At 34.9% G+C, this 27,354-nt stretch overlaps 1 protein-coding gene across 7 annotated transcripts in view; it reads right to left on the reverse strand.

The window, feature by feature from the left end:
• The window catches only part of LOC105344959 (early endosome antigen 1), a 28,400-nt gene extending 15,232 nt beyond the window's left edge, over positions 1–13,168 (reverse strand). For 3 of the 7 annotated variants that reach the window (XM_034467316.2, XM_034467315.2, XM_066086725.1), the window contains exons 1-10: positions 13,040–13,168; positions 8,730–8,800; positions 8,057–8,101; positions 7,851–7,945; positions 3,968–7,627; positions 2,121–2,198; positions 1,927–2,023; positions 1,642–1,829; positions 1,014–1,130; positions 437–607 (exon numbers count right to left, since the gene is read on the reverse strand). In XM_034467316.2, the coding sequence (XP_034323207.2) occupies positions 437–607; positions 1,014–1,130; positions 1,642–1,829; positions 1,927–2,023; positions 2,121–2,198; positions 3,968–7,627; positions 7,851–7,945; positions 8,057–8,078 (4,428 nt within the window). In that variant the 5' untranslated portion in view covers positions 8,079–8,101; positions 8,730–8,800; positions 13,040–13,168. Of the gene's footprint in view, positions 1–436; positions 608–1,013; positions 1,131–1,641; positions 1,830–1,926; positions 2,024–2,120; positions 2,199–3,348; positions 3,436–3,967; positions 7,628–7,850; positions 7,946–8,056; positions 8,102–8,725; positions 8,801–13,039 lie in introns of all 7 variants that reach the window. The other 4 variants (XM_034467310.2, XM_034467314.2, XM_034467317.2 and 1 more) reach the window with 4 other exon arrangements.
• Positions 13,169–27,354: the final 14,186 nt, after the last annotated feature.

The following is a 27,354-nucleotide window of genomic DNA, read 5'->3' on the forward strand; positions in this document are numbered from 1 at the left end:
AAACTAAGAAACCATACGAAACACATAAAGTCAATAATTTGTCATCTACGAAAGTTTAAAAGTGAATGTAACGTATATATTTTTCCATTTCCAATATATTTTTCACAAAACTGCATAACATACATTTTTTCTAACATATAATAACTATGTTTCCTGATTGCCATATCAAATGCACTTTCATGACATGACATTAATAATATTTATAAGAGTAATCTTCAGAGGTTAAGACTTGAGAGTACATCTTGATGACAAACAGTCTCAAAGTTTCTGAAGTCATCCTTACCAGTATACATGCTCACCTTTGGGCTTACACATATATCATCCAATTTATATTATTTATCAGAGTAGACCTACCTGTTTATCATCAGACACTGTTCCAACCCCCTCGTTATATTGTGTGAGTACCTTCACCTCATTATATTGAGAGAGTACCTACCTGTTTTTCAGACACTGTTCCACCACCTCCTCTGTCTAGTTGCTGCTGCAGAAGATTCTTCATTTCTGTCAGTTTTATAACTTGCTGGTTCATTCCCTTACTTCTGACTTCCTCTTCATGGAGGTGATTTTCACTCTGCTCTAAAAGAGCTTTTACTTTTCCAACTTCCTCCTACAAAATAACACCACAATGTGTTAAAAGTTCTAAGAAACATAAATATTATATTTTCTTCAAAGGAAATGTAATTGTATATATTTACATTTTCCAGTGTCTTTGCCTGTGATAACACTATGTATCGATTTTGTACTATATAACCCATAATACAAATGACGCCAAATTGAGGCACCAGCAGGGTTTGCTTATTCATATTTAAATATTTAATTGTACAATGGCTTAAAATTATATAATATAAGTAACAAGGAATCATTCTTTGAATATTATGGGTGATAATTTCGGTCAGGGCATGATCAAATCTATCATAAAGCCCTTTGGGCTTTATTGGATTTGATCACACCCCGACCAAAATTATCAACTCATAATACTCAAAGAATGATTCCTTATTCCTTATAGAACTTACCCTCAGGGTCAAAACTTCCATTTTATATGCTTCCAATGTTTTTGCTTTTTCTGCACTCAGTTTAATTTGGCTTGATGCTTTCTCAGCAGCATCTAAATGTTTCTCAAACTTTAACACCTACAGATAAAAAGATATGGAATGTAACATTGAAACTATTGTACAGCAGAAAATTAACTCATGTGAATAATTTTGCACTATGTGTGGAAATTTACAATGCTCAATGAATTCAGCTTTCATGGATTTCATTGTTGAGTGGGTACCTATACCAAATCAAATGTTCAATTGAGTGCAATATATAATAATATGTTGTATTGATAGGATGGATCATTGGCCAGAGATTTATGCATCCTTGGAACTGATTTTCACTTTATCTCCCAAAATTGATGACTAAGAATATTAATGAAACTACAGTAGATTCATCCGGGTGTAAAATGTGTCCATTAGGTCAATCTGCAAATCGTGATCTTTAATAGACCATGATTTTAACCTGTTGTACAAAAGTGTTGGTCCTAATCAACCAGTTGAAATAAGGTTCAGAACAAATAAAGTCCTCTTTTACAATATTGTGTTTTTAAACAGTTTACTGTAACTCCTCTACAACCTTCAGACTTCATATGTATGGACTAACCTCCGATTTTAGCTGGTAGTTCTCCTGGTACAGTTTCTCTATCTGGGACTGCAGATGAGAGTGTTCCTCTGACTTTTCATCAGAGGCTTTCCTTTCGGCCTCCATTTGTTGTTGCTGTAGTGTGTGATAAACGCTGTCCACCTCATCTCTATTGCTGGAAAGTTTCTCTTCAAGATTTTCAACTGTTACTGAAGTGGTAATCAGAAGATTCAAAACATGATGATTACAATGGATCTACACTGGGAATCTTTTCAGGTTTATCAATCCATAGAGTAAATCAATTACCTTGTGCTCTGTTGAGCCTCTCTTTGAGGATCTTGTTCTCGGTGTGGAGAGAGGATACCTCCATTTGTAACTTTCTTGTTTGGTTTTCTAAGACCTCCTATAATTTGACAGATAAGTCAAGTATTTTCATCAACAATCATTCATACAATCAAGATTAAGCAAAGTGATTTTTTATTTGTCAGAGAAACACTGACCTTTTCCATCAGCCAGCTTCGAGCCTCAGGGGTCATACTCCTAGGGCTGACAGAGGGCAAACTCCTCTTTCTTGGAGACTGAACAAAAATCAAAATGATTTAATGAACATGATGAACTACACACTGTTTCTTCCATTTATAAACTCCCCTGTACAAAGAATTCATTTTAAAATTAACCTCAAGTTTATTGTTAAAGAGAAATTGACTTTTACATATATTGTATAGTTCAATGAACGTGTTAAAGTTACGAGTCTGTCAAATAAGAACAAAAATTTATTTATACTCTGTCCCAATATATCACTGATTCCCATTTTGTTTAATTACATAAACTATAGTTAACATGTTTCAAAACAATGCTAAAAATAAGGAGTATATGGGGATTTTGCACTGAAAAGTACCCGGATGATAATGTTGAAAAATTGTGCAAGGTACTACTAGTGTCTTACAAATGGAAAAAAAAGATGCTAACATTTCCCATTAAAAATCTCCTTCAGAAATCTGTTTTTGTTCCTTTGATTTTTTTTCGAGTGAAAAATTATTATGTATCAATGAAGATATCTTGGATTTTTTTCCTTGCATCAATTTCAATTCACTTCTTTCACAGATATGTGTATATTAATTTTATTAAAGTTGTCCAAATGTGACAAAAACAATACCTTGGGACAGACTATAATTAATTCAATAACAAACTTTGTGTACATAAACAGTGAAACATTGGAAAAGAAAACATCCCAAAAATAATTCAATAAGCACTCGGACCAAATACTTGCTTAAAACAATGTAACAGAGTGAAATCTTAGTCAATACTATGCTTTCAACTAAAAGCTTAAAGGAAGATAATCTAACCAACCAGATAGTCAATTGAAAAATAACTTTTAACACTTTATTCCAAAAGATTTTTGTAAATTATTTTCAAAAATCCTGATCAGAATATTTAATCAGAGTAATCAACATGTATTGATTAAAATTATGCTCATTCTATGTATTTGCTGAAAAATTTTATTACATTCAATTGGTAAACATTACTTTGCAATGGGTAATTAAAATTAGCAAACATATTTCTCATAAGGGGAAATCCATAACACAGCAGCACATACACATGACAAAAATGTGAAATTAAATGAAAAAATAATGATTCAAACTTCAAAAAGTGAATGGATAAAAGTGTAGTTGCCATGGTGATAGGGTGTCATGTGATGAAGCACACACTGCAGCCGTTTCACCTTACCCCTGATTTGATCTTTGGTGGCGGTTTTAATGTGTATATCAGAACATTGTCTTTATTGGACTTTTTGAGAGTAATAAATTTTTTGACCTGAAATATGAGGTAATGATACAAATGTACAGAGTGTTAAAGTCATCTTAGATTTTAAAAATTTATATATACCCTAAAAGTGCTCAATTGGTGCAAAATAAGAAAAGATACAGATGAAAAGGTAAAAGTTGGTTTTAGTGAATGTATGAATTTGTAAAATGTAGCTTGAATGACTTAACAAAATATCTTTCATTTAAAAGATGATGAAAAGCATGTAATTCATATCAGACAAGATAAAAAGAAAGTAAAACTGGAATGCCATGCAAAAAGGTAAATATCAGTTGTTTGAAAAGAATGAGTTAGAAATAAGACAACAATTAATGTAAGTTGAAGTTCTTGAAGTGACAACTGTAACACAAATAACAAAAGAACTAAGAAAACAGAAGATGTCTTGCAGCAGAATGTCAAAACAGGAGAACACAAGTGCATTGAGTAGAGTATGAAATTGGAAAATAGAAATGGTGAAGAGACACTGATTCATATGCACTAGTTCTGTTTTTGACTTCCCTACAGGACACTGTCTTAGAGGTACCTCTGCAACATCAATGGTTGAGCCATCAGTGGTGAGGCTGTAGAAGGCATGCAGGAGCTGTTTAAGGGTGGTGTACTCGCAGTCAGCACTGCTCAAAGACTGCCTGATAAACTCAGGATCTCTACTGTACAGCAACTTCAGAAAGTCCCGTATGGAGGTCACCCTTTTGGGTGGGAGGTTTATCAACTCCTCAGACTCCTCCTGTGACCCATCATCAGACAATGCCTGATAGCTCTGGTTGGCTGTGACCTCTAAGCTGTCTATGTGAGGGAAGGAAGCAACAGAGGACACAGGATCACTCGGCTCACTCGAATAGCCCTCACTGTTCCTAAAGAAAAGTGGACTGTCCTTGAACCGCACATCTTTGGCTGGAACTGTATTTGGGTTGTTCAGTTTGTAAATGATTGCACCAGGTTCTGTGTTGATCTCTCTTGCAGTATATTCTGTCTTATATTTGTGGTATGGTAAAGGAGAAGTTTCCTGAACTTTAAGGGAATTGTTTGATGGCTGCACATGAAAGTTGCACAACTGCATGTTACTTCCCATTTCATAAATATCCTTACTCTGACTAGACACTTTCTTCTTTACATCGAAATCCTCATGGCTGTAATAAGATATGAGTTCTTCATCACAGTCATCAAGATGACTGCTAGATCTTTGGGAGAAACCTCGCAGTTTTCTGTCCGAGTAAGACTTGCTGAAAGAGGAACTAGAGGGAGTAAACACTTCTAACTCCTCATCACTGATTGATTCAACTAAAACAGAACTTGGGTTGAGTCTTTTGATCAAATCCCTCGTGTTATTGCATTCCTCTGTTTCCTCCCTGTTGGCAAAACAAAATCGCCTAGATTCTCTCTCTTCCAACTGATCTTGATCTAAGGTGTTGTTTTCTGTATGAGCACTGGTATCAACACCACTCTCATACCCTTTATCAATGGAACTATTTGGACTCTCTGTTCTTTCAGTCTTGTCCAGTGGCACCTTTTCTTTTATTACTTTTTCAAGCTTCCTTTTTAAAACTTCTGATGGCAATGAATGGTCCTTGTGTTTATGTCCCTGTGCTCTATTAACTAACTTTCCATCCAATGACTTTTTGCTGCTTTGTATCTTGGTGCTTGGTTCTCCCTCTTTAGGTTGAATCATCATTATATTTTTGGGGGTTGACTTTTCTAAGTTTATTTCGCCTGCTTCATGGAGAGACACAAGAGTACTCAGATCTTCTTCCTTAAGATTTCCTTTTTGTAAAGACTGTAATATAATTGCTGACACAAGGCTTTGCTTTTGAAGCAAAGCAGATTGTTGATCAAGAGTTGTTTGAAGCAGCAATTTAATGGATTCAATATCAGGATTCTTTGTGGCAAGTTTTGGGGAATTGTCAATAGCATCAGTAGTGTCAACTCCTTCCTCATTTTCTGGTTCTGCAGTTGGTGAAATACCAAGACTCTTACTGCCTTCTGTCATTGTACTGTTGATTAACAATGCAGAGGGTCCTTTCTTTTCATTGTTTGGATTCTTAGTTTCCAGTGCTTCCTTATTGTCTTCCCCTTCTGTACTAGTGTTAATCTTGAGGTTCTCTAGGACTAATGTTGGAGAGTTGAAGTCTACCTCTCCATATCCTTCTCTCTGAATTTCTGTCACTGACCTCATTTTCCTCTCTGGTAGGTCCGCTTTTACTACAGTTGTTTGTTGAACTTGTTGATCGACATCAGAATCTTCTCCATGGTTTTCAGAAACAGTGAGTTCCTTCGAGGATGCTATAGAACTGCTTTCTATACCAGTGGATTCCTTTTCTCTTTGAGGGTAATTCCATTGTTCTAATGCTTCGGGTAATTTGGATGATATTGTTTCTTTTGACAAGTCTTGATCACAATTGTCAGGTGGATTTTTTTCTCCCATCATTTTCTGGTTTTCTGCATTTTCATTATCATATTTTTTGAGAAAATGCTTTGTTTTATTTTTTATTACACTTGGCAGGGATTTGTGGGATCTTTTAAAAGAGTCTTCAAGGGCAAGTTTAGGAGGTTTCCAATTATGATGAGAGCTAATGTCTAAATCTGACTTTCTTCTTACAGACATAGCAATGTTGGCCTCATCTTCCTCCATTTCTGGAATAACAAGTCTAGAGAGGTTATGAAAACTATAGACTCCATAGCCTGGTGTTCTATGGCTAAACTCTGCAGTTTCTTTTTCCAAATGACTTCGTTTCAGTGAATCATCTTTGTTGCCAAGCCCACTGCCTGACAGGCCAACACCATCTTCTGACATTGTCTTCCTCTTAAGATAACCTGTTTCTGGTCTGTTTTGTTTCCAGGTTTCCTCATTACAAGAATGGCGTCGGTCTGCCAGCTCTACTGCTGCCTTTTCTTTGAGCATGGTTTTCAGTAAATCACCAGGTATTGCTCCACCTTTCAAACTGCTTCTGCGAGAGTAAGTTGCTTTCAGTAGTTGTTTTGTAGGTTTCAGGAGGCAAGCATCGGCACTCTCAAACTTAGTACCTGTATCACTATAGTATTTCTGAACTGCCAATTTATAAATCATTTTTCTGTTGTTTGGATCTTGCCACTCGGTGCACAAAGGGTCAATATACGTTTTTAGAGCCTCTGGCACTTCAAATGATATCTCATTTGACTCATCTTGATTCAGGTCAAAGATTGCCTCTTTGCTTTGCTCTGTTTCTTGATTGGAAATAAACACTGGGTTCTTAAGATAATCATTTTTTTCATTTTTATCTATTGCTTCCTTAAAAATTTCAGGTGTTTCATTGGCATTCCCAAGCTCTTTGGAAACCTCCTCCAATGATTTCTCTTTATCTGATGCTTTCCTTACTAGCTCTTTTTCTGATGGAAGCTGTGTCGATGGTCTCTCACCTACTATATCCTTTATATCTCCTTTTTCTGTCAGAACCTCTGATAACTTTTCCATGTCTGACATTTCCATGGCTTGCTCTTTCTCTGGTGGAATTTCAGGTGATGAAGGCTCTGAAATACTTTCTCTGCTTTCTCCTTTCCTTTCTGCATTTGCAGCTTCACTCTCATTCTCAGCCGCTTCGACTTCATTACTACTACCCACATCAGCAGGTCTGTTAAATTTCCAGAGAGGTTTTGGTTTGGGCTCAGCTTTTCGGGCTGGAGCTCCATCAACCCCTGATCCTATATCATGAATATTAATGATGGAGGAATTCACTACATGCTGCCATAGAGAGGACCTACTACTCTGGGAAGTTTCCTGCTTTTTCAATGCTGCCCATCTACTAACTTTAGGCGACTTAGGTCTAGCACCTAAAGATAACAGATTTTTTATAGACTGTATCCCAGACCCTCCAGTGCTTGTAGCACTGCCTTCTAATTTTGTGGCATCTCTTTTGTCAGATTCTGTTGACTGAGAAATACTGGAGCCTATCAATCCCTGTGCCTGTTCATTATCCTTTCTTTCTGTGCTTTTGGTATTGCTTTCTTTAGAAAACTCTCTTGACTGTTTTGGGGTTGATGTGACAAGGGGAGATAACTCTGCTCTGGAGGATGGAGGTGTGCTGGGAGAGGCTGGTAAGCTCCCTGCTACCACAGTCTCATCCAAATCTCCTTGTCTGGAATCTTTTTGCATTTTCACACTTTTTGAATCCTTCTGGTCTGTACTGATGCTTTTGATATTTTCTGATGAAGACTAATGTAGAAGAGTAGAGCAGTGCAGAGTTAATTAAAGCAGACAGGGTGCAATTTGATGAGAAATACATTACAAGGAAAGAACAGGTTGTGAGAAAATTTGTATGTTTATCAAAATAACTTATTGAATGTCTCTGTGGTTTTGGAGTCTTTTTCATTGAGCAAGGACTACACAGAATTATCACTGAGTCACTTTCACCCCACTGTTTTACATGAATACATACAGAGGATGACTCTGCGGCCGCTATGTCAGGGACTGAACCGGTCGTGGGCAGACTCTCTGTCTGGTTCTTACTGGTATAACCAGAGTCCTCATCATCTGAAACAATGTCAAGCATTCAGTGTCACGCTTTCCATCACTTTACACTGTCATCATAAATAGCATCAATATAAACCATAAGCTATGCATTTAATAAAAGTGATTTTGTACCTGGTGGATTCAGATCACTCATATTTGCTGTGTAAATCTCATTCCCTGTATAAAAAAAAAAACAAAAACAAAAACAAGAAAAAAACAACAAAAAACAGTATGAATGTTAATTATTGATATAACAACAAAAGATGGACAATAATCATGATAGTTGTGGTCTTTAATACATGAAAATTTCATACAAGTTTTTACCCAAGTTATACAGGTATAATTTGGGATATAACAGTTTACAATTGTGAAGCCAAATGAATTTAAAATGTAACACAATGTAACAAAAAGATTATTTGAGTGTAATTTGGGTAACAATAATCATTTAAATAAGTTTTTATCATATTATTCTATTTTCTACCATTAAATGACAAAATATTTGAAATTATCTTTCAAAAGACAATAAGTTACACAAAATCTAAATGTAACATTAAGCAAATAACAAGATTTTGATGAATGTCGAATAGCATACTTTTTTAAAATAATGAAATAAAGTAATCTGTTACTGTGGTAACAACCAGTCCTATGATATTTCAAAAATATAATCATCCATGTCAATGTACTTAATTAATGAATTAATTTAGTACATTTTCCAAATGTTCACAAACAAGAGCATTGAAATTCAACAAATCTATGTACAAATAGCTGCAAATACATGTATCGTGAAGTAAACTTATATACCTACTATGTCTGGTTTCCTCTGGAATGCTGTACAGATAGAACTGCTGCGGGGTGTACCAAGTATTCACAGGGCACCTGAAAAATAATTACCAGCATGAATTACGAAGTGATTGGAAAATAAAGTATAAGTAGTTTTCCTCAGTAGACTTTCATAAAGTGGATGATCATTCACTAGTACACAACTACATACATACATGCATGCATGTAAAACCAAATTAAGTACAACTTTGATCAAATGCATGTTCAAAATGTAAACATGCATGCATGTTTTATATCTATCCTTCAGAGAGTAAGATCCAGTCGGAAACCATGGTTATCTAAGTAATATTTATTTTACAAAACCCTAAAACACCATAACATACTTACACGAAAACCGTTGAGAAATCAACTTTCACCAATTTTTCACAAATTTAGAAAAATAATCATTCCTGCCTGGATTGACCCTATCGTATTCATAGCAAAAGTAAGACAAGTAGAAAAAATATGGCAACATATGGGGAGGAATAGAGCTGGTGTATAAGGCCATACATAATTGATGTGGAGAGGCTCTGAAGTTAACATTACAGTTCACTCCAGGCCAGATTGATCATAGATCTACAACAATGCTTGAAGTACCTGTTATTAATCAGCCTAATTAAATATTGATAAAGCAGGAGATAGACATTTCACAGTCATACTGTAACAACAGTTTTACATACAGGATTATAGCTTACTAGAAAGATGTGTCCCTCAGAATTAATTCCCTCACCCCACTTTTCCCATGGCTTTAATAATAACACTAGATTTGATTCACCAACCCTCTCCCCAATTTTTGGTGGATTTTAATAAATCAAAACTATAACTGGAAGAGATATTTTCAAATTGATTTTTTTTTATATTTTAAGATTTTAAAGAAATTCAGACCAAGTTCACTGAGTACAGATTGCTATATAGGTATATGTAATATATTAATCAAATATAAATGAATGAAATAAAAGCAATGAAATTCACACACTATATATAGATTGAAATTGTCACGAAAACTTAAAAGATTTATCATTATGATGTACGTGATATATATATATTTTTTGTAAAATGCAGTTCAGATTTTTAGCTTGGTATTGTTGAAAGAAAGGTCTTCAGGCTATAGGCATGCAAAATGCAAGTGTTTCTATAAAGAGCACAAAAATGAACAGCAGCTAAGTAGAAGCTTCCACTATATCAAGTAGTTTCACAGAGAGCCATGTTTTGCCAAATGTATTAAATTGTTTTTTTTAGTGTGTGAATAAATTTAGCAAAGAATTTGACTTTCTCCATGTGCTTATTTATTACGTGATTAAAAAACAAAATGATGCATTTTGGCACATATAGAATGCGCATGAAATTCCATGAACTACTTATACAGGCATTGGTATCCGCTGCACATTGAAGAAATGGAAGTTCGATTCTATGACCCTTGTTTACAATTCAATGCACTGAATTTTTTCTACAAGACAGACATATTTTATATAGCTGCTTACAAATTTAGATTCCCTCTGAAGCTTTTCTGACATTAAAAGCATGAATGAGAGAGAGAGAGAGAGAGAGAGAGAGAGAGAGAGAGAGAGAGAGATTTTGCCAGTCTTTACTACACAACATACATAATTATACATCCAAAGGGTCGACATTCAGTACTTTGATTTATCAAAGTATCAAGTCACAATGGTGATTGCATGAACAGTAAAAAGTATGAACATTTATTTTACGAACCTGGAATGACCACTGAATGATCCGTGATTCATTATTTACACAATCAATAATGCTGCATGCATTGATGTTAAATACTGGACACACAATTTACATGCCAAAGAAGTCTCTCTTTCAATATCCAAGTCATTCATTTAATTCTTTAATACAATACACTGTGCTATAGTTATATGTGAATATTAAGGTCCATTGTGTAGGAATTATGACAGAATTTGTGCGGTCATTTAAAATATGCACAACACTTTATATTTACAATGCTGACTTAATTCTTTAAATCACAACGTGCTTTTACTACTGATTGAAATTTTATTAGCCTGAAGGATTATATAAATTCAAATACATGTGACATAAATAAACCACTGCCCTGCCCCTCCAAAAAGTATATGCTCCAGCCAGGCTGTGATTATATGTATGACATCATTATATAATCCATAATTAATTTACTCTTTGTCAGTTCAATTCATTTATTCACTCATTCAAAACCATTTCAAACATATGGTACATGAGGACAAATATAACATTAAAATATTCATATAAATTGGGTCAGAGGTACAAAAGTATAAACATATATAATTATATAAGGTTTATAAAGTTGGGAAAAGTTATACAAGTTGAAACTCATGGAGGACAGACTACCTCGTACATCTTTGTTATAAACATACACAATTTTCTCAACAATTTCATGTTACATGTTGTCATATAAGGTAAGAAAAACAGGGGTATAAAAAAACATGGCAATTTTTATATCACATCCTATTTTAGCCCGAGGTCCCTGTATATCAGCCCTCGAGCCTGACAGCTTTCCGGCTGATATACAGCGACCTCTGACTAATATAGGATGAGATATAAAAATTGCCATGTAATGATCCATATATATATATAGAGGATATCTATATTGTGTGATTTTATATTTGCTTTATCCAACGAGTTGAAATGGTGTATATATTCGCGAGGCTTGTTGAGCGAATATAACCATTTCAACGAGATGGATAAAGCAAATATAAAATCACACAATTATAATTGTTCTATTTATCTCATACAATTTGATTTATATTATAAAGCTTTTGAGATAGTCCCTTATGTGACCCGAATTGTTTTTTTTTTTCAAAGATTAAAAACGATGATGCAACGTTGTGTTATGCGGCTTTTGTGACCTTGCGCAATACAATTTAGTACGTCATTCCTGAGATAAATCTAACTGTTTTAATGTAAAGTTTCACTGAAATAAACCTTAAAATAATTTTTTAGCTATAAATAATTTTTCTTAGAGCTTATTCACTTGATTAAATGAAAATTCCGATTAGAAGACTTGAATAATCAAGTTTGTTGACTTACACAAAGTTGCGGATGCTCGTTAGTTTGAATTGACTCGAACGAGTAACAGTTGTTGATGTTTAATAAAACAAACACTAGGCTAGCCTTCTGATTCAAAATTGAAAATAGTGAATAAGGATGCTTACTGGTGGTGGAATAAAAGTCTTATGAAACATTATTTCGGTAAGTTCTGTATATAAACACAACCAGAGCGCTCTGTTTTCATCGCGTCCTCAGGATGAACTCCTTAATTGATAGTTAACGTAATTTGCAGTTTTGAAAGTTGGAAGTGGGCTAAACTTATCAAAAATCTTAACAAACAAGAATAAAGGGTCTTTTGGTTACGGTTATGAATAACTTTGCAAAAAAAGGGGGGGGGGCTAACCCAACCCAACCCCAACCCCCTCACAATAGCCCCCCGGTTCTGACGCCTGTGTTACGCAGTTATATGTTTTCCCTCATATTTGTTATTTAAATCTTTGACAAAATCAATTTTATATTAATTTTTGTAGCAGATATAGTTATGTTGAAAGTACTAGCAAATCTTCGAAAATAGGTCAGTGAAGCGTTGAAGCGAGGGGTTGTGTCAAAAATAGTTCGGACCGGAAGTATTTGATAAAGCATCACCCGTTTGATATAGCAAAGGTTTATCACACGGGTAATATACACCACATGTATGAGATAAATATATATAACAAATCAAAATTACATGTTCAATATGAATGAGGAATAGGGTTTGAAATATACATTTTCACAGTCTTAGCACTTTTGAAAATATATATGCATCTGAGTTGCAAGCGTATCAAGGATGTTCAAGCAACTTCGAGTGAATAGATATGCCCAACTTTGCTATGCTATTTTCTTCCTTTGACAATGTTAATAACAATACTTTTTAACTTAGAAAAACAAGCGACACCAATGGGAATATTGTGAAATTATATTATTACATCTCATCACACTTAGAATTTGTTCGTCAACAACTTTATCTGTGTATTTGTTTTCATAGAAACAATCTTTGAATAAAATCATGCATCCTAACAGATAGCACACAAATGCTCCATGGTTTTCATTTGCTAACTTTCAATTGTTATTAATTTTCAGTCTTGACGTTCATCAGGGAAAAGTCATTTGGAGGAAATTCGAGTTATAGATATAAAATTGACGAAAACCTGAATTCAGATTTAGACCAATCTTATTATGTGATTTTTAATGTTTATCGATTGCCTAGAACATTAAATTTACATACACAAATTTTCATTTGACTTTCAATGTTACCTTTAAGTTGTCTCATTTATATTTTCCATCGATTTTCAGGAACCGACATGTTCCCTACGAGAATGTAAACAATGACCGTAAACCGTCTCATTTTACGACAATGAAATTATCAGGCTTAGCCATGGCCTGGACTGAACTATTTAATTGTATTTCACCTACATGTACCTTAAATTTCTGACGCAATTAACAAAAAACTAAACGGCAAAATATATGAAATCTATAATATAATTTTTATAATCTAGATTCTATACAGAGACATACATGTACAGTGTGTATGTATAATTTTTAAAAAAAAAATCACATTCGTTGCAGCCGAAGTAAATAGATAACGTTATGGACGCATACAATGGGGCATAATTCGTATCTCAATATAACGTTATAGAACTTTAACTAAGAAAATATATTTTTTATAATTATATCACTGCACCTTTCACTTTATAGGCGATATCATATGGCCTCTGATTTTGATCTAAACTTTAAAAGCACAAATTTAAATTAAAAAAAAGAAGTTATTTCAATATTTCACAACGCCTTAGCCCTGTACATGTCAATATAAACATACCTTTGTCCACAGCATCTATCAGCAAACTGAAGAAGTTTGACGTTATAGTTACAGCTTGTTTTTCATGACGTCACACCAGGAAAAATAACGTAAATTTTAATGACGCTGCAGATTCTAAAACCATTTGAAGCCTTGGACTTTCAGTAGGGTGTAACTATGTATTTCTTGCGTCAAAACAAGTAAAAATGACGGTGGTTTCAAGCGAAATATACACCGACTGCGTCAAAAGCCCCGTAAGTCGCGTGTTGATTTCATATAGAACCACGACTGAATTGCCAGCAATGAAATAGACAGGCCTACGTCACATTGCTGTTTGAAACAACTACCCATAGTCCAAGCTCTTGTTAAAATGGTTCTAGATTCAAAGAAGGCGATACCATCACATTTCAAAATTTTGAAATTGTAAGGTTTCAAGTGTGTTATATAACTGTGAACTGTCTCTACGCTTAAATACAGAGTGCTACTCCTCTGCTAACGTCTCAAGCCACGGTCCAGAGTCCGCATAGCTCTCTCCTGGAGAATCAGTTAATCCATGGAAAGGGAAATGTAAGTGGAGAGGTCTACTGAACCGTTCACAGTGAAAAAAATTCTTGACAATTCATATAATGTTTTACTACAACAACCAATTTAGGGATGTGCATAGATGTGACATACAGATGTAGTAGTCTACTGTCCTGTAAAAAAAATTTAGATGATTGAAAATCAAAATTTGGTTGTCATGTACAAATTTTGATTTTCAATAATCTAAATTTTTGTAAAGGACACTACTAAAAACCATAGGTGTGTACTTGCAGTGGATTTCAGCGGGTTCATAACCTAGTTCAAGGAAGGGCATCTCATGTACAAGTTTTGGAATTGAAAAGGTAGTTTTTCCTTCTTTATTGCAAACTCTTTTGCTAATGATGATAGACGTGAACAGATGCTTTTTTTGTACTGGGGGGGGGGGGGGACTGCAATTGATTAACATGTTTCACTTGAAAACTACGTTTACGGTTTCTATAAGTAAGAAACCCTGAGCATAGTTTTCGGGGACTGCAATTAATCAACTAAGAAACCCAAGTTTTCAAGTGAATTCATGTTAATTGCCGCCCCCCCCCCATTACAAAAATAGTTTACATTTTTGTTGCAGGCAAGAAGAATATGATTTTACGCTTGTTTGGGGAGCATGTTGTATACATGGAAGCCAGTGGGAAGAAAATCATAGCCCGTTTTCCAAATTTTATAGAGAGGGACTAATCAGATTTCTTAGTATGACAGTTATTTATCATAATGGCGGTGATGATTTTATTAAGTTGAATAGCTATTTGTGGATAAACTCTGATATTGAATGCTATTGTTTTGTCAAGAGACAAGAGGTTCAGTTATTACAAAGAACTTCACACAAACGCTGTTTATCATTATACTGTGCATGTAAAGAACTTTAATGCGATTACGGTAGCCATTTTACTCAATTGGATGATAAGTTTTGTAGGCCTAAATGCAGCAACTTTTAAAGACTAGTGCCATATGGATTATTTTGAATGATATATGTTTTAATGATTTTGAGTATTGATAAACTCTAGTGCTGCAAGAACGATCTACTGAATAAAAAAAAAATTGTTGTGCCTTATGGTTGTTTGACTGAGTGTGTCTTATTTAAATGAAAATATTAACACTTCAATATTTGTTTTGTTGTTGTTTAACTGAAGCATCTTAGTATCAGTTATCCCTTAGATAGTTTAAGTTCAACATTGCGTTTATAATGAAAATTTTCTAAATTCAATTTTAAAACTTACAAATGAAAATTTTCTAACTCCAATTATAAAACTTCCAATTGTTCCGAATGAGTTCCAAGTGGTTTTTCCGAATGTCATGAAAAGTTTTTCATGTTAAATCCTTCCAAATGATTTGGAAGTATTCGGAATCCAAATGATTCCGAATGATTCCAAGTCATTAATTCCAAGTCATGATTTCCGAATAAATTTGGTATAGACTTGTAGATTCTACCCACGGACAGATGGAAGAGGATAGTGCATATTGGCCGCGGTTTGCGACGATGCTCCTCTGCCCTTACAGCAATTTTTTTAAAAAGCAGTTTATTAGTTTATGAATATAGTCATCTATATGTAGTGATGTAATTTTCCCCAATATATTTCTAACACATTTTACATCAAATTCAATTGATTCTTTATTACCATTAACCTAGGTGCCAGGTTGTTACTTTTCATATCTCTAAATTTCAGGGATGCGACACCCAAACTCACTTCCTTTGAAAATATTTTTACGACCCTCCCTTTCCCAATTCTAGATCAGCCACTAAAAAAAACATGAGTTCCAAGCACAAAAAAATTATGCGTATAACAGTTACTTTCATTCAGTACAAAAACAAGTTTGATTTCAATTATTAGTTATAAAAACGCAATATTATTGTTAATTCATAAATAAATTTTGCATTAGGGATTTATTGTAAGAAAATAACCCACCTTAACATTGTAGTCTGAAAAATTACAACGAAACAATACATATTTGACTTGGCTTAGATTATAAAGGAGTACAATTTTTGTTGGGCAACGTTAATATCAACGTTAATATCATTAGAAACAAACAACAGCATTATGTCGCTGGATTATTATATAGGTTCTGATCGTGATTCAGTATCAGTCTGTATGAATTTTAACATTCTTTCAAAATTAATCATGGCCACTGAACTGTTCTACACTTAAGGATAAGAATTAGTTAAAATTTCTATAATCTTAATGGTAATATTAATTTGAATATAAATATGTTCATAACAATTGCGTTTATACTAGTATACATATAGCCACACACATCTTAGGAGATCAATCATACTTTATTTCCTCTGTTAAGAGATATGACAACATACAACTAGCATATGATTATATACAATTTATATATGCACACACACACCCACACCCACACCCACACACACACACACATTACATGTACACATACATGAAAATGAAAACAAGAGAAAAAGTTATTTACAGTGTCCCATAGGGGTAATAGCCTTGAAGTGGATCAGGTAGTATCGGAAGTGGCAACTGTTATGGATCGGAAGTATGCTGCCGCTGTCGCCCGAACAAGATTGAAGTTCAGAATGTGGAATGATTTATTGTCCGATTCATGATTTGTACGACGCCCGAGAAGTACATGAAATAGGTCGTTTTCAGAAAGACCACATAATTCCGCGCATAATTCTATGTTGAAACAGTTTGTTATTATGTTCCACCAATTTTCACGTATTACCACAGTAGCTGGGCAGACACAAGAAGAATGTTGAAACACGTCGACAAAGGATTTACCGCACAGAATACATGAATAGGGATTTCCATTGAAACTTACACTTGTGCAGAGTTTACAGATGAACTTGCAGAGTTTGATTTCCGAATAGTTTTCAGGTATATTCCAAATCGAGGAGGGTTTTGACTCTCTGAAAATTTCTGTGAAAACTAGGAAGTCAGGGTCATGAGACATCCGCGCTTTTCGTTGAGAAAGGTGTGAATTAGTAACATTGTTGCGGACAATTTTCTTCCAGCAAGGTTTCTCGGGAAAGGTTCCGTCTTTTAGAAAATCCCACAAGTAAACTGTAAGGTTGTAAGATTGGAGAACCTTTATAATATCAGGAATAAAGCCAAACTGATTTACGGAAAGATCGTGTAAGTAAGAAAATAATCTCGTTAGAAATATCCTTTTTGTTAACGTTTTTGGGTCTAAACGACAAAGTCTCCCAAAGAATAAAAGCTTCCGAACGTCAATCTCTGCGTTGATAGGTAAGACATCAAAAAAGGATTCGCACATGTCTGATCTGCACAGTTTTGGTAAATCCAGCGAGTTCTTACAGACAAAGTGTTGAAATGCGTTTAGTTTGTTTTTGTCTGTTAGAGACAAGTTGCACCAAAGTTCGCATCCATAAAGCACTGATGGGAGTACGATTTTTTTGTATAGATGGGATAACGTATTAGGGTTAAGAAATGGTGTGCCAAGATCGGATAATGCAAAGTAGGATTTTCGTCCTTTGTTGCATGCTTCGTTTATTCTATCCGAAAGTTTACACTTGTGGTTGATTACGATTCCTAGATGGTTGTAAGATTGTTCACAAGACACTTTTGCAGGACCTAGATGCCAGTTTGTGTTATCTAGTTTAGCTTTTTTAGCGCGAAACTGTAGAACACATGATTTAGACGTATTAAATGTAAATCGCCACTTGCAGGAATAGTTGTATGCAATATTTAACAGTGTTTGTAGCGCAAGCGGAGAAATACCAATTAGAGCCAAGTCATCTGCTAAGGAAGTGCAGCTGCTAGGTATATTGAGTATACCTGTGTTTGGACTACCGGACTGTATGGCATGGATGAGATCATTTATGTAGACAAGATAAAGGAACGTTGATAGTACGCCACCCTGTCGAACACCTTGTTGTACGGGAAACCACTCTGAACGAGTTTGATTTACGACAATTGAGCTTAGGGTGTTTTGGTGGCATTTGTTAATGAGAGACCATAATTTGCCCTTAATACCAAGTTCATATAGTTTAAACATTAGTCCAGGCCTCCACACCGTGTCAAATGCCTTGCTGGTGTCAAGAAAACATACGAATACATTGCTTCCTTGTTCTAAATTATGTATTATTGTCTCTTGGAGATTAAATGACGCTGTCAGACAACCTAGTTCCTTCTGAAAACCCTGTTGTTGAGAATGTGGAAAATCTCTAGTTTGTAAAAGTTGTTGATTGATTCGATTGTACACAACCTTTTCAAAAAGTTTAAAGAGGCATGGTAATAAGGCTATTGGTCTGTAGTTGTTGCAGGAATCTTTAGACTTGTTTCCTCCTTTATGTAATGGAACTATAAGACCACGTTTCCAACAGCGAGGGATATAGTTATATTGCACAATAGCATTAAACAGCTTCAAAATACAAGCGATAAGTGATGCACCACCATGAATTATGTGTTCATTGGTTACAGAGTCGTCACCGGGTGCTTTACGTAATTTGAGTGTATTTATGGCTGACGTTATTTCTGCTGTTGTAAGTTGACCCCCTGGTATATACCCCGGATCCTCTTCACATTCAGTCGTAAGATGTTGGTATTTATTACTAATCGTGTTTCTGAATGCGTGATCGAAACTATCGTCCTCCAACGGAGTATATAGTTTCCTATAGAACGAAGCGAACGTTTCCGTAACACCTTGTGGGTCTGTATGAGTAACTCCTTCTTCGTCGCGGATTTCTGGGTAGATTCGGGATCTCCTTGGCTTTCTGCGTTTGGTTAATTTCCAAAACAGGCGGACGTCAATTTCTGCGGCTTTGTCAATGTCACTGTATACTTTTCGCATATATTTTTCGTGTTCCTCATTAAGAGCATTTCGAAATTGTCGCTTTGCCCGCTTGTACTCTCGGTATGGCTTAAATTCCATCCCACGGGGTCTTCCCTCGGACACCCATACCCTACGTTTGTTCCGTTCAATTGTATGTAGATTTTTGACAGATTTAGTCCATTCTGGTCTAGTGTAAGGGTTGTATTTGGAAAAGGGGACCGAGTTTTGAGCGCAAGTAATTAATATTTCCGTTATATCACTGACGAATTTATCAATGTCTTTATCCACCCTGATTTCGCTTAGTAGTAACTTGTGTATGTTGCGTTCCACTTGGTTTCTATATGTTACAATGGATTCAGGTGTTGCCTTGTGCCATGCGGGTAATATGGTGTTAGAGTTCATTAGAGAGTGCCTTTGAATTTTAAGGTCAAAATATGCTAAAACCGGTAGATGATCAGATGTGATGGAAAATGCACCCTCCTCAATAATCTTATACCGTTTCAACCCATTGAGGACATGTTTGTCAAAAAGAATATAGTCTAGTGTTGTACTCTTCTGGGTAAACGTGAACTGCTCCCCCTCAACGACAAAATCCTTGTTTTGGATACACAATTGATACTTGGAGACAAAATTAGATAATAATTCCGCCTTAATCAGGTTTGTATCACTTGTGTCAACTAAACTTCCGTTGAAGTCACCTGCAATAATAACTTTACCATAACATGAGTAATATGTGTATAGATTTTCGAGTATGCTAAGTTCTTGCGTGTAAGCATCAATATTGCTATCAGCTGGCAAATAAACACCGATTATGTAGTATGTGTTACCAGAATGATCATCGAGTTTAATTCCTATAATTCGTCTGGTATTATAACAACTGACTTCTTTTACAGAAAACATTAGGGATTTCTTATACATGATAGCGACGCCCCCTTTACCGGTGAACGCCGAATTACCGTGCATTATATTTTCATCGTCAAGTTTGACAAAACAAGCATATTCATTGTGAATAGAGTCAAGATAATTGTGTGTACTTTCTTTAAGTTTATGCTCTGTTATGACCAAAATATCACACTTTTCTTTTTCTAAAAGAGTTGACAAACAAGTTGTAGATGAGATCACACCCCTTACGTTCCATGTCATCAACACAACCATTGAGATAGTAAAGTGTAAAATACTAGTTTTGTTCCACATGTATATTTAGGTATTTGTCTGGGTACGGACGTCAGTGGGAGTTTGATCAGTAGTTGTCATGGACGTCAGCGTCCCAGTCCTCCTTATCAAGTTGGTTCGCACATTTTTCCTCCCATTCCCTATTACTCATCCATCGCCTGCATCGAACTCCTTCAGGCCAAAAATCGGGAGCTTCAACAGTTTTGACAAATTCTAACGGAATGTTTACTTTTGCAGACAGGCGGGATCGGTAATATTTCGGTGTAAATAACATTAAATGGGTTGTTTTTACTCCTTTGCACTCGATAAAGTTAGCTATTCCGGACTTTGTAGATTTTTTATCAATGCCCGATAGATAATATCTTGCGGTCTTTCGATAGGTTACACCAATGAAAATATTTTCTTCATGTTTAGCCGGTATTTTCGATTTTTGTTTATCATCTAGCGTTACCACGCAAGACTTGCCATCATACTCGACTGATCTGAAGTCTCGTTTTCCTCTTGATTCGTTAACGGTAGAGTCTTTCTCTAAGGTTCTTTTTTCCTCAGGGCACAGTGACCGCGACCGTAATACTTCAGAATTAGTGAAGCGAGACGGTGCAGAACCGTTATATCGACTGTCACCCAAAGTTGATCTCGTAGAGGTGCACAGTGGGGAGCTTATAATCTGGGTCGAATCTACTTCGGATCTTGAAGAACAGAAAGTTTTGGGAGGTGTGACGACACTTTCGCGTAATTCATGCACTTTTTCGGCTATTATTTGTTGGGTGCGGTCTAGTGATGTAGCGGGTGATGTTGTCAGCGAAGGGTCATCTGCCTGCTCCGATCCCCTACATGATTCGCTAATACTAACGTTACTCCCTCTTCGGTTTTTGATTGTATCTTTGATAGTACTTGCGTATGTTTTGCTTGGACTTAGCGCGCTAATTTGTTTTTGAAAATTGGTGCTTACTTTCGAGAGCCGTTTTAACTCTTCGTTGGTTTTGGTTTTGTCCATTTGATATTCCATTTTTTCTGTGTCTAAAATCTTAAAATTGTCGGACGTGAGCTTTTGGAAAGCATCATATTTAGTAAACCTTGACATCGATTCTCCCTTGAGACGGTCATGATCGGACTGAAGTTGTTCGAAATCTGATTTAAGTGTGTTGAAATCAGCTGTTAAAGAGACAATTGTTTTATCCTTAGAATTGACTAAGTTCTCTAAGCTTGCTACTTTTTGTACGAGTAATTGAATTGTGGTCTTTATTTCTACAGCGTTGATTTTGTTCAGGTCTGACACATATGAAGAACTCTTGTTCTTATCAAAAATCTCGCTGACACAAGACTTATCACCCATGAGAAACATATACAAAATATAACAGTCTTTAGCATATTTTGTAATGCTTGAACCGCCTTTTGTGGATTTTCTACTCAAGAGTTTACCTGGTGGACAGTCTGGTAGGGGTTTTTGCACGCGAGCACAAAGCATTTCGATACCAGCAGATAAGTGTTTCATCATTCGAACACAAGTCTAGCAGCTTAGTCATGTAACATTCTTTTGGTAAGTTTTGAAGCTGAGTATCTAAATTCTCAATATCAATCGTATCTACTGCAGTATGATATTCATTATCTGCTAACACTACGCTTGTTCCCGTTTCTTTGTTTGGGGAGCATGTTGTATACATGGAAGCCAGTGGGAAGAAAATCATAGCCCGTTTTCCAAATTTTATAGAGAGGGACTAATCAGATTTCTTAGTATGACAGTTATTTATCATAATGGCGGTGATGATTTTATTAAGTTGAATAGCTATTTGTGGATAAACTCTGATATTGAATGCTGTTGTTTTATCAAGAGACAAGAGGTTCAGTTATTACAAAGAACTTTACAAATCTATTGATTCTTTATTACCATTAACCTAGGTGCCAGGTTGTTACTTTTCATATCTCTAAATTTCAGGGATTTACCCAAACTCACTTCCTTTGAAAATATTTTTACGACCCTCCCTTTCCCAATTCTAGATCAGCCACTGAAAAAAAACATGAGTTCCAAGCACAAAAAATTATGCGTACAACAGTTACTTTCATTCAGTACAAAAACAAGTTTGATTTCAATTATTAGTTATAAAAACGCAATGCTATTGTTAATTCATAAATAAATTTTGCATTAGGGATTTATTGTAAGAAAATAACCCACCTTAACATTGTAGTCTGAAAAATTACAACGAAACAATACATATTTGACTTGGCTTAGATTATAAAGGAGTACAATTTTTGTTGGGCAACGTTAATATCAACGTTAATATCATTAGAAACAAACAACAGCATTATGTCGCTGGATTATTATATAGGTTCTGATCGTGATTCAGTATCAGTCTGTATGAATTTTAACATTCTTTCAAAATTAATCATGGCCACTAAACTGTTCTACACTTAAGGAAAAGAATTAGTTAAAATTTCTCTAATCTTAATGGTAATATTAATTTGAATATAAATATGTTCATAACAATTGCGTTTATACTAGTATACATATAGCCACACACATCTTAGGAGATGAAACTGCATATACAAAACTTAAAAAGCGGTATATTCACACGTAGAAATCCAGTGATTTGGATTTTGAGAACCCCCCCCCCCCCCCCCCCAAAAAAAAAAAAAAATTAAATAAATAAATAAAATAAAATAAAAGAAAGATCCGTAAGTTTATTTTGTTGATCAGTCTCCGGGTGACATCTTCATTAATAAAGTTCAGCTTTGACAAATCAATTGATGCATATTGAAGTGATAAGATTCTTAATTTGCAATAATTTGACTTAACCTAGATTTGTATGAGAAAGTGCATTGATTACATAAACCTCGATTCATCAGTGCAGATACACAAATAAATGGCTTAAAATAAACTGATTATTTGAAAAAATTGGTAAGCCCAACTGGTACATCATTATACGAAGGTTTTTGAATTTGAGAAAAAGAAGAACGATTGAAACGTTATCCTATTCATCATTTAAAATAATTTATTCCAGAAGATGGATGCGTTTCTGAGTTCAAATAGCATGCCGCCTGGATGTTAACAAGTTCATTTTGATTGGGAACTTTATTTTCATTTGCTATGGAAATACATATCAGATTTAAAACTACATGATCTTCTAAGAGAGTGTTTTAATTATCAAATAACTATATACAGGTACATCAATGAAAATTTTAAACAAGTGAAAAGCTGTCAATGTGACAGCATACCGTTTTTTTATGTGAATTGTATCCATAGTCCATGGCAACCCTGAATTGATAAACACTACCAACCGTATCCCGTGAAATGGAGTACCCATATGCAATATTTTGCCCAAAAATTACTAAGTTCAAAAGCTGGTATTTTTATAATAAATTATTAGAAATAAAAACCCTACCAATATGCACACCTCTGAAATATGTACAATTGATCTGCAAAAGAACAACTTCCTATCTTGAAAACTGTAGGAGGAGTTATCCGTAAGAGGAGGGTACCCTTTTAGCAGCCGCCAGCCATTTTCACCATTTCATTAACCGGATTTTTCCTTTGAAAAACTCGGTAAAAAAAATGAAGATTTATATGCATAACTTTTTCCCCACATCATCTATTGTTATTTAAACCATAAGAATCAACCAGATTTAGAGCTGAATTTAGTGTATGTAAAAAGCACGAAGCGTTACAACATAATAGGGGTCAGACGACAATCGTGATTTAATACAGTAAATCGAGAACAGGCTTTCATTTCAAATCCTCTGTTTACTGGAAAAACAAAAGACGCATTATACAATTAGAAAACTCTTGCAAAAGAAGTTTGTACAATATTAGGCTGGAACTTAAGAAATGAAAAAGTATTTAAAGTCCAAGGTTTTCCTATAGCAAGCGAGAACTATCACCTAAGTGATCCATGTTGAACCCACGTGTTTGACATAAATATTTTCAAATGGTCACGTGGGTTCTAACCAGGTAGAACCATTATATAAGTAGTGCCTGTTTGGGAGGGTAACAGTTGAAATTGACACTCCGAAGAAACCATTGTCAACCAACGCGAAGCGGAGGTTGACAATGGTTTTTGAGGGGTGTCGATTTCAACTGTTATCCTCCCAAACAGGCACTATCTATTTTATTATACTGAATGTCTTAAATTTAGAGATTTTTTACTGCTTTTATATAGAAATGACGTGAATTCCACCACGAACCGTACGCGCATAATTTACGCGCATGTAACAAATCGTTGTGTTACCCCTTGCTAAGTGTGTTGCTAACGCTGAGGGTAATAGAACGGATTTTCAACTGCGTCTTAACCAATCAGATTTCAGTATTTAACATGAAAGTATAATAATATATAAATAGTGCCTGTTTGGGATGGTAACAGTTCAAATTGACACCCCGAGGAAACCATTGTCAACCGACGCGAAACGGAGGTTGACGATGGTTTTTGAGGGGTGTCAATTTCAACTGTTATCCTCCCAAACAGGCACTATTTATTTTATTATACTGAATGTCTTAAATTTAGAGATTTTCTACTGCTTTTATATAGAAATGACGTGAATTCCACCACGAACCGTACGCGCATAATTTACGCGCATGTTACAATTGGTTGTGTTACCCGTTGCTAAGCGTGTTGCTAACGCTGAGGGTAATAGAACGGATATAAACTGCGTCTAAACCAATCAGATTTCAGTATTTAACATGAAAGTATAATAATGTCAAATGTGCTCACTGTAAAACATTGACACGTTTTAAATCGTTTTCCATCGACTTTGTATGTCAGGAATGTTTATTTGATCACTATGGTAATATGCAACTTCAATTTTTTTTTATTTTTTCCAGACATAGATCGCAAAAAGTATTATTCAGCAATAGCGCCAATCGATCCACCTACAGAATAGTGTCGGTTTAAATGTCACCTCTCTCTGATTTAAGGGGTGGGGGTTGTGCTGCCATCTTGTTCATTTGAGAATAAAAATGTTTCGGCCCAAAACTGACGGAAACTGTTGTCAAAAGATAGAAAAACAATAAAAATGACGTTCTACGTGTTGTTTTGTGTACAAATTACGCAGACAGGAGCAGAACAATGTCCTTTTTTAGTCACTTAAACAGCGCAGCTTCAGACTTGAATTTAAGATTTAAAAATCTGAAAAATATGAATGATGGTCATTAGTGTCTATTCTACAACAATTTGTTGAGGAAAAGGTCTAAGCTCGCCTATCTAAGGGGGATGTGCGGTCATTTTGTACATTTGAGATTAAAAATGTAAACATTTCTTGAACTGGCTCACGTCTGCATAAAAGTTACAAAAACTGCTGTCAAAAGATGAAAAGCATGAAACGAATTGAACGCATTCATAAAAAATGGAATGACCTGACACCCCTTAGAATGAACTGTTCGAAGGGTATATAGGTCAGCTCAGTCGGCAGCTGTGGAAGTCTGGCAGAGAACATGGAGAAGCTGGAAGGCGACGCATTGAAGAAGCCAGAGTAGAAGAAGAAAAGTATTAGGAAGGCAATAGTCAGGGAAGTAGAGGCTAGGGTGGGAATTAGAAATAGTTTCACCGGCAGTATTGGTATCTGGGGAATTAAGTTGGGAATCAGGACGTAGTAGATCTGCATAAGATTGAGGCACCTGGTTCCCAATATAAAGAACCCAGTACCGGGAAGTCTACGGTGACAGTATACCCAGTCTATAGCATACCATGCAGCTGTAAAGTCTCTGATAAATCATATTATTATAAGCAAATCATTTAATCTCAGGAAGAGTAGAGAAAAATCTTTTTTTATATAACCGGATCAATCAAAATACCCAGACAGAGTATCTTAGGAAATTTATATATCCATTAAAAAGAACCCTTATATTTATTGTTGTTAGAAAAACACGTTACAGTCATTTAATATGAGGTTCTACATGTTGTTATGTACGCATACAAGAACAGAACAATGCATTTTAATCACTTAGAACAGCTACAGAACTGCGCAATTGCAGACTTATTTTAAAGATGTAAAAATTTGAAAAAATAAGTTTATTTGTGTCCTTTCTACCACCATTTGTTGAGAAAAAAGTTTAATCTTGCATATTAATCTAGTAACTTTGCCTCAAAATAGGGTATCCTACTTTTTTATCAGTAGGCATGGGATCTATTTTTAGAACAAGAAAATGTAAATCTATACATAGAACTCCTGTGTCTATGGAAGCACATTTACGCTATATTTTCATTGAAAAAAAAAATAAACGTCATGTGTTGAATGTGATAGACCTCTCTATACCAGTTCCAATTGTTTTTTGTTAGTTTTATGAGCATAAATGAAATCTAATTCTATTTAGAAGTAGGTCAGAGGTCCTCGAATTGACTTAAATAAAAAATATACATATCTTTCTCAATGGAATTCAACTTCAAAGTACTTACATAGACACAGACAAGTTGTCTCGTGCCAATTGATGGTTTTTGAGATTCATTTTAAGAGGAATGCTGGAGAAAACGTACCAAAGAGAACGTACCCTATGAAAATCATAAATATTAGTTTTAATGAACATTTAATAGTTTTCAATAGTTTTAAATACTATTTTACAGCATAAGTATACAGGAATGTATGAATTTTATAAATATATGAATTTAATACTATATAAATTTAAAGGGTTTGGACATAATATATAGTTTTTAAATACTACTTTATTTCATATTTAATGCATTAAATAAATATTCATTTAATGAATAATATCTTTATGACAATTGTAGCAAATTTAATTATCTTACTTTACTGATCCAAACGTGTTAACAGTCTACATTTTCTCAATTTTCCCTTTACCGTTAACCAATACCTATCTGTATGCGAGATCTCTACATTTTCTCAATTTTCCCTTTACCGTTAACCAATACATATCTGTATGCGAGATCCCCTGATTGCCTATTAAGTATAGTAATAATCAGTCAATTACCTGAGCAGTTATAACTATGTAATATTATGAATTGCCTCCCCGCGCTAAGGGGTAAATAATAATATAAGTAGTCTGCTACAGACATTTGAAACTTTCAAATTTTGGTCAATTCTAGAGACAATTCAGCAATGAAAAAAAAAACTATTAATATAGATGACATAATTTATTTGTTTATTTACAATCTATATACATAGAATGTGTACATCAAAGAGGTTGATAAATGATGATAAATTAGTCATGCCATATCATTCACATCACAATGAGTTTTAACTGTCCATAAGTTAACATCACAGAAATTGTCCACGTCTTTCTCACATCTCCCATCACTGTGGACTGTACACTCTCCCGCGT

This window comes from Magallana gigas, chromosome 6 (assembly GCF_963853765.1).
Source record: "Magallana gigas chromosome 6, xbMagGiga1.1, whole genome shotgun sequence".
Classification (NCBI taxonomy): domain Eukaryota; kingdom Metazoa; phylum Mollusca; class Bivalvia; order Ostreida; family Ostreidae; genus Magallana; species Magallana gigas.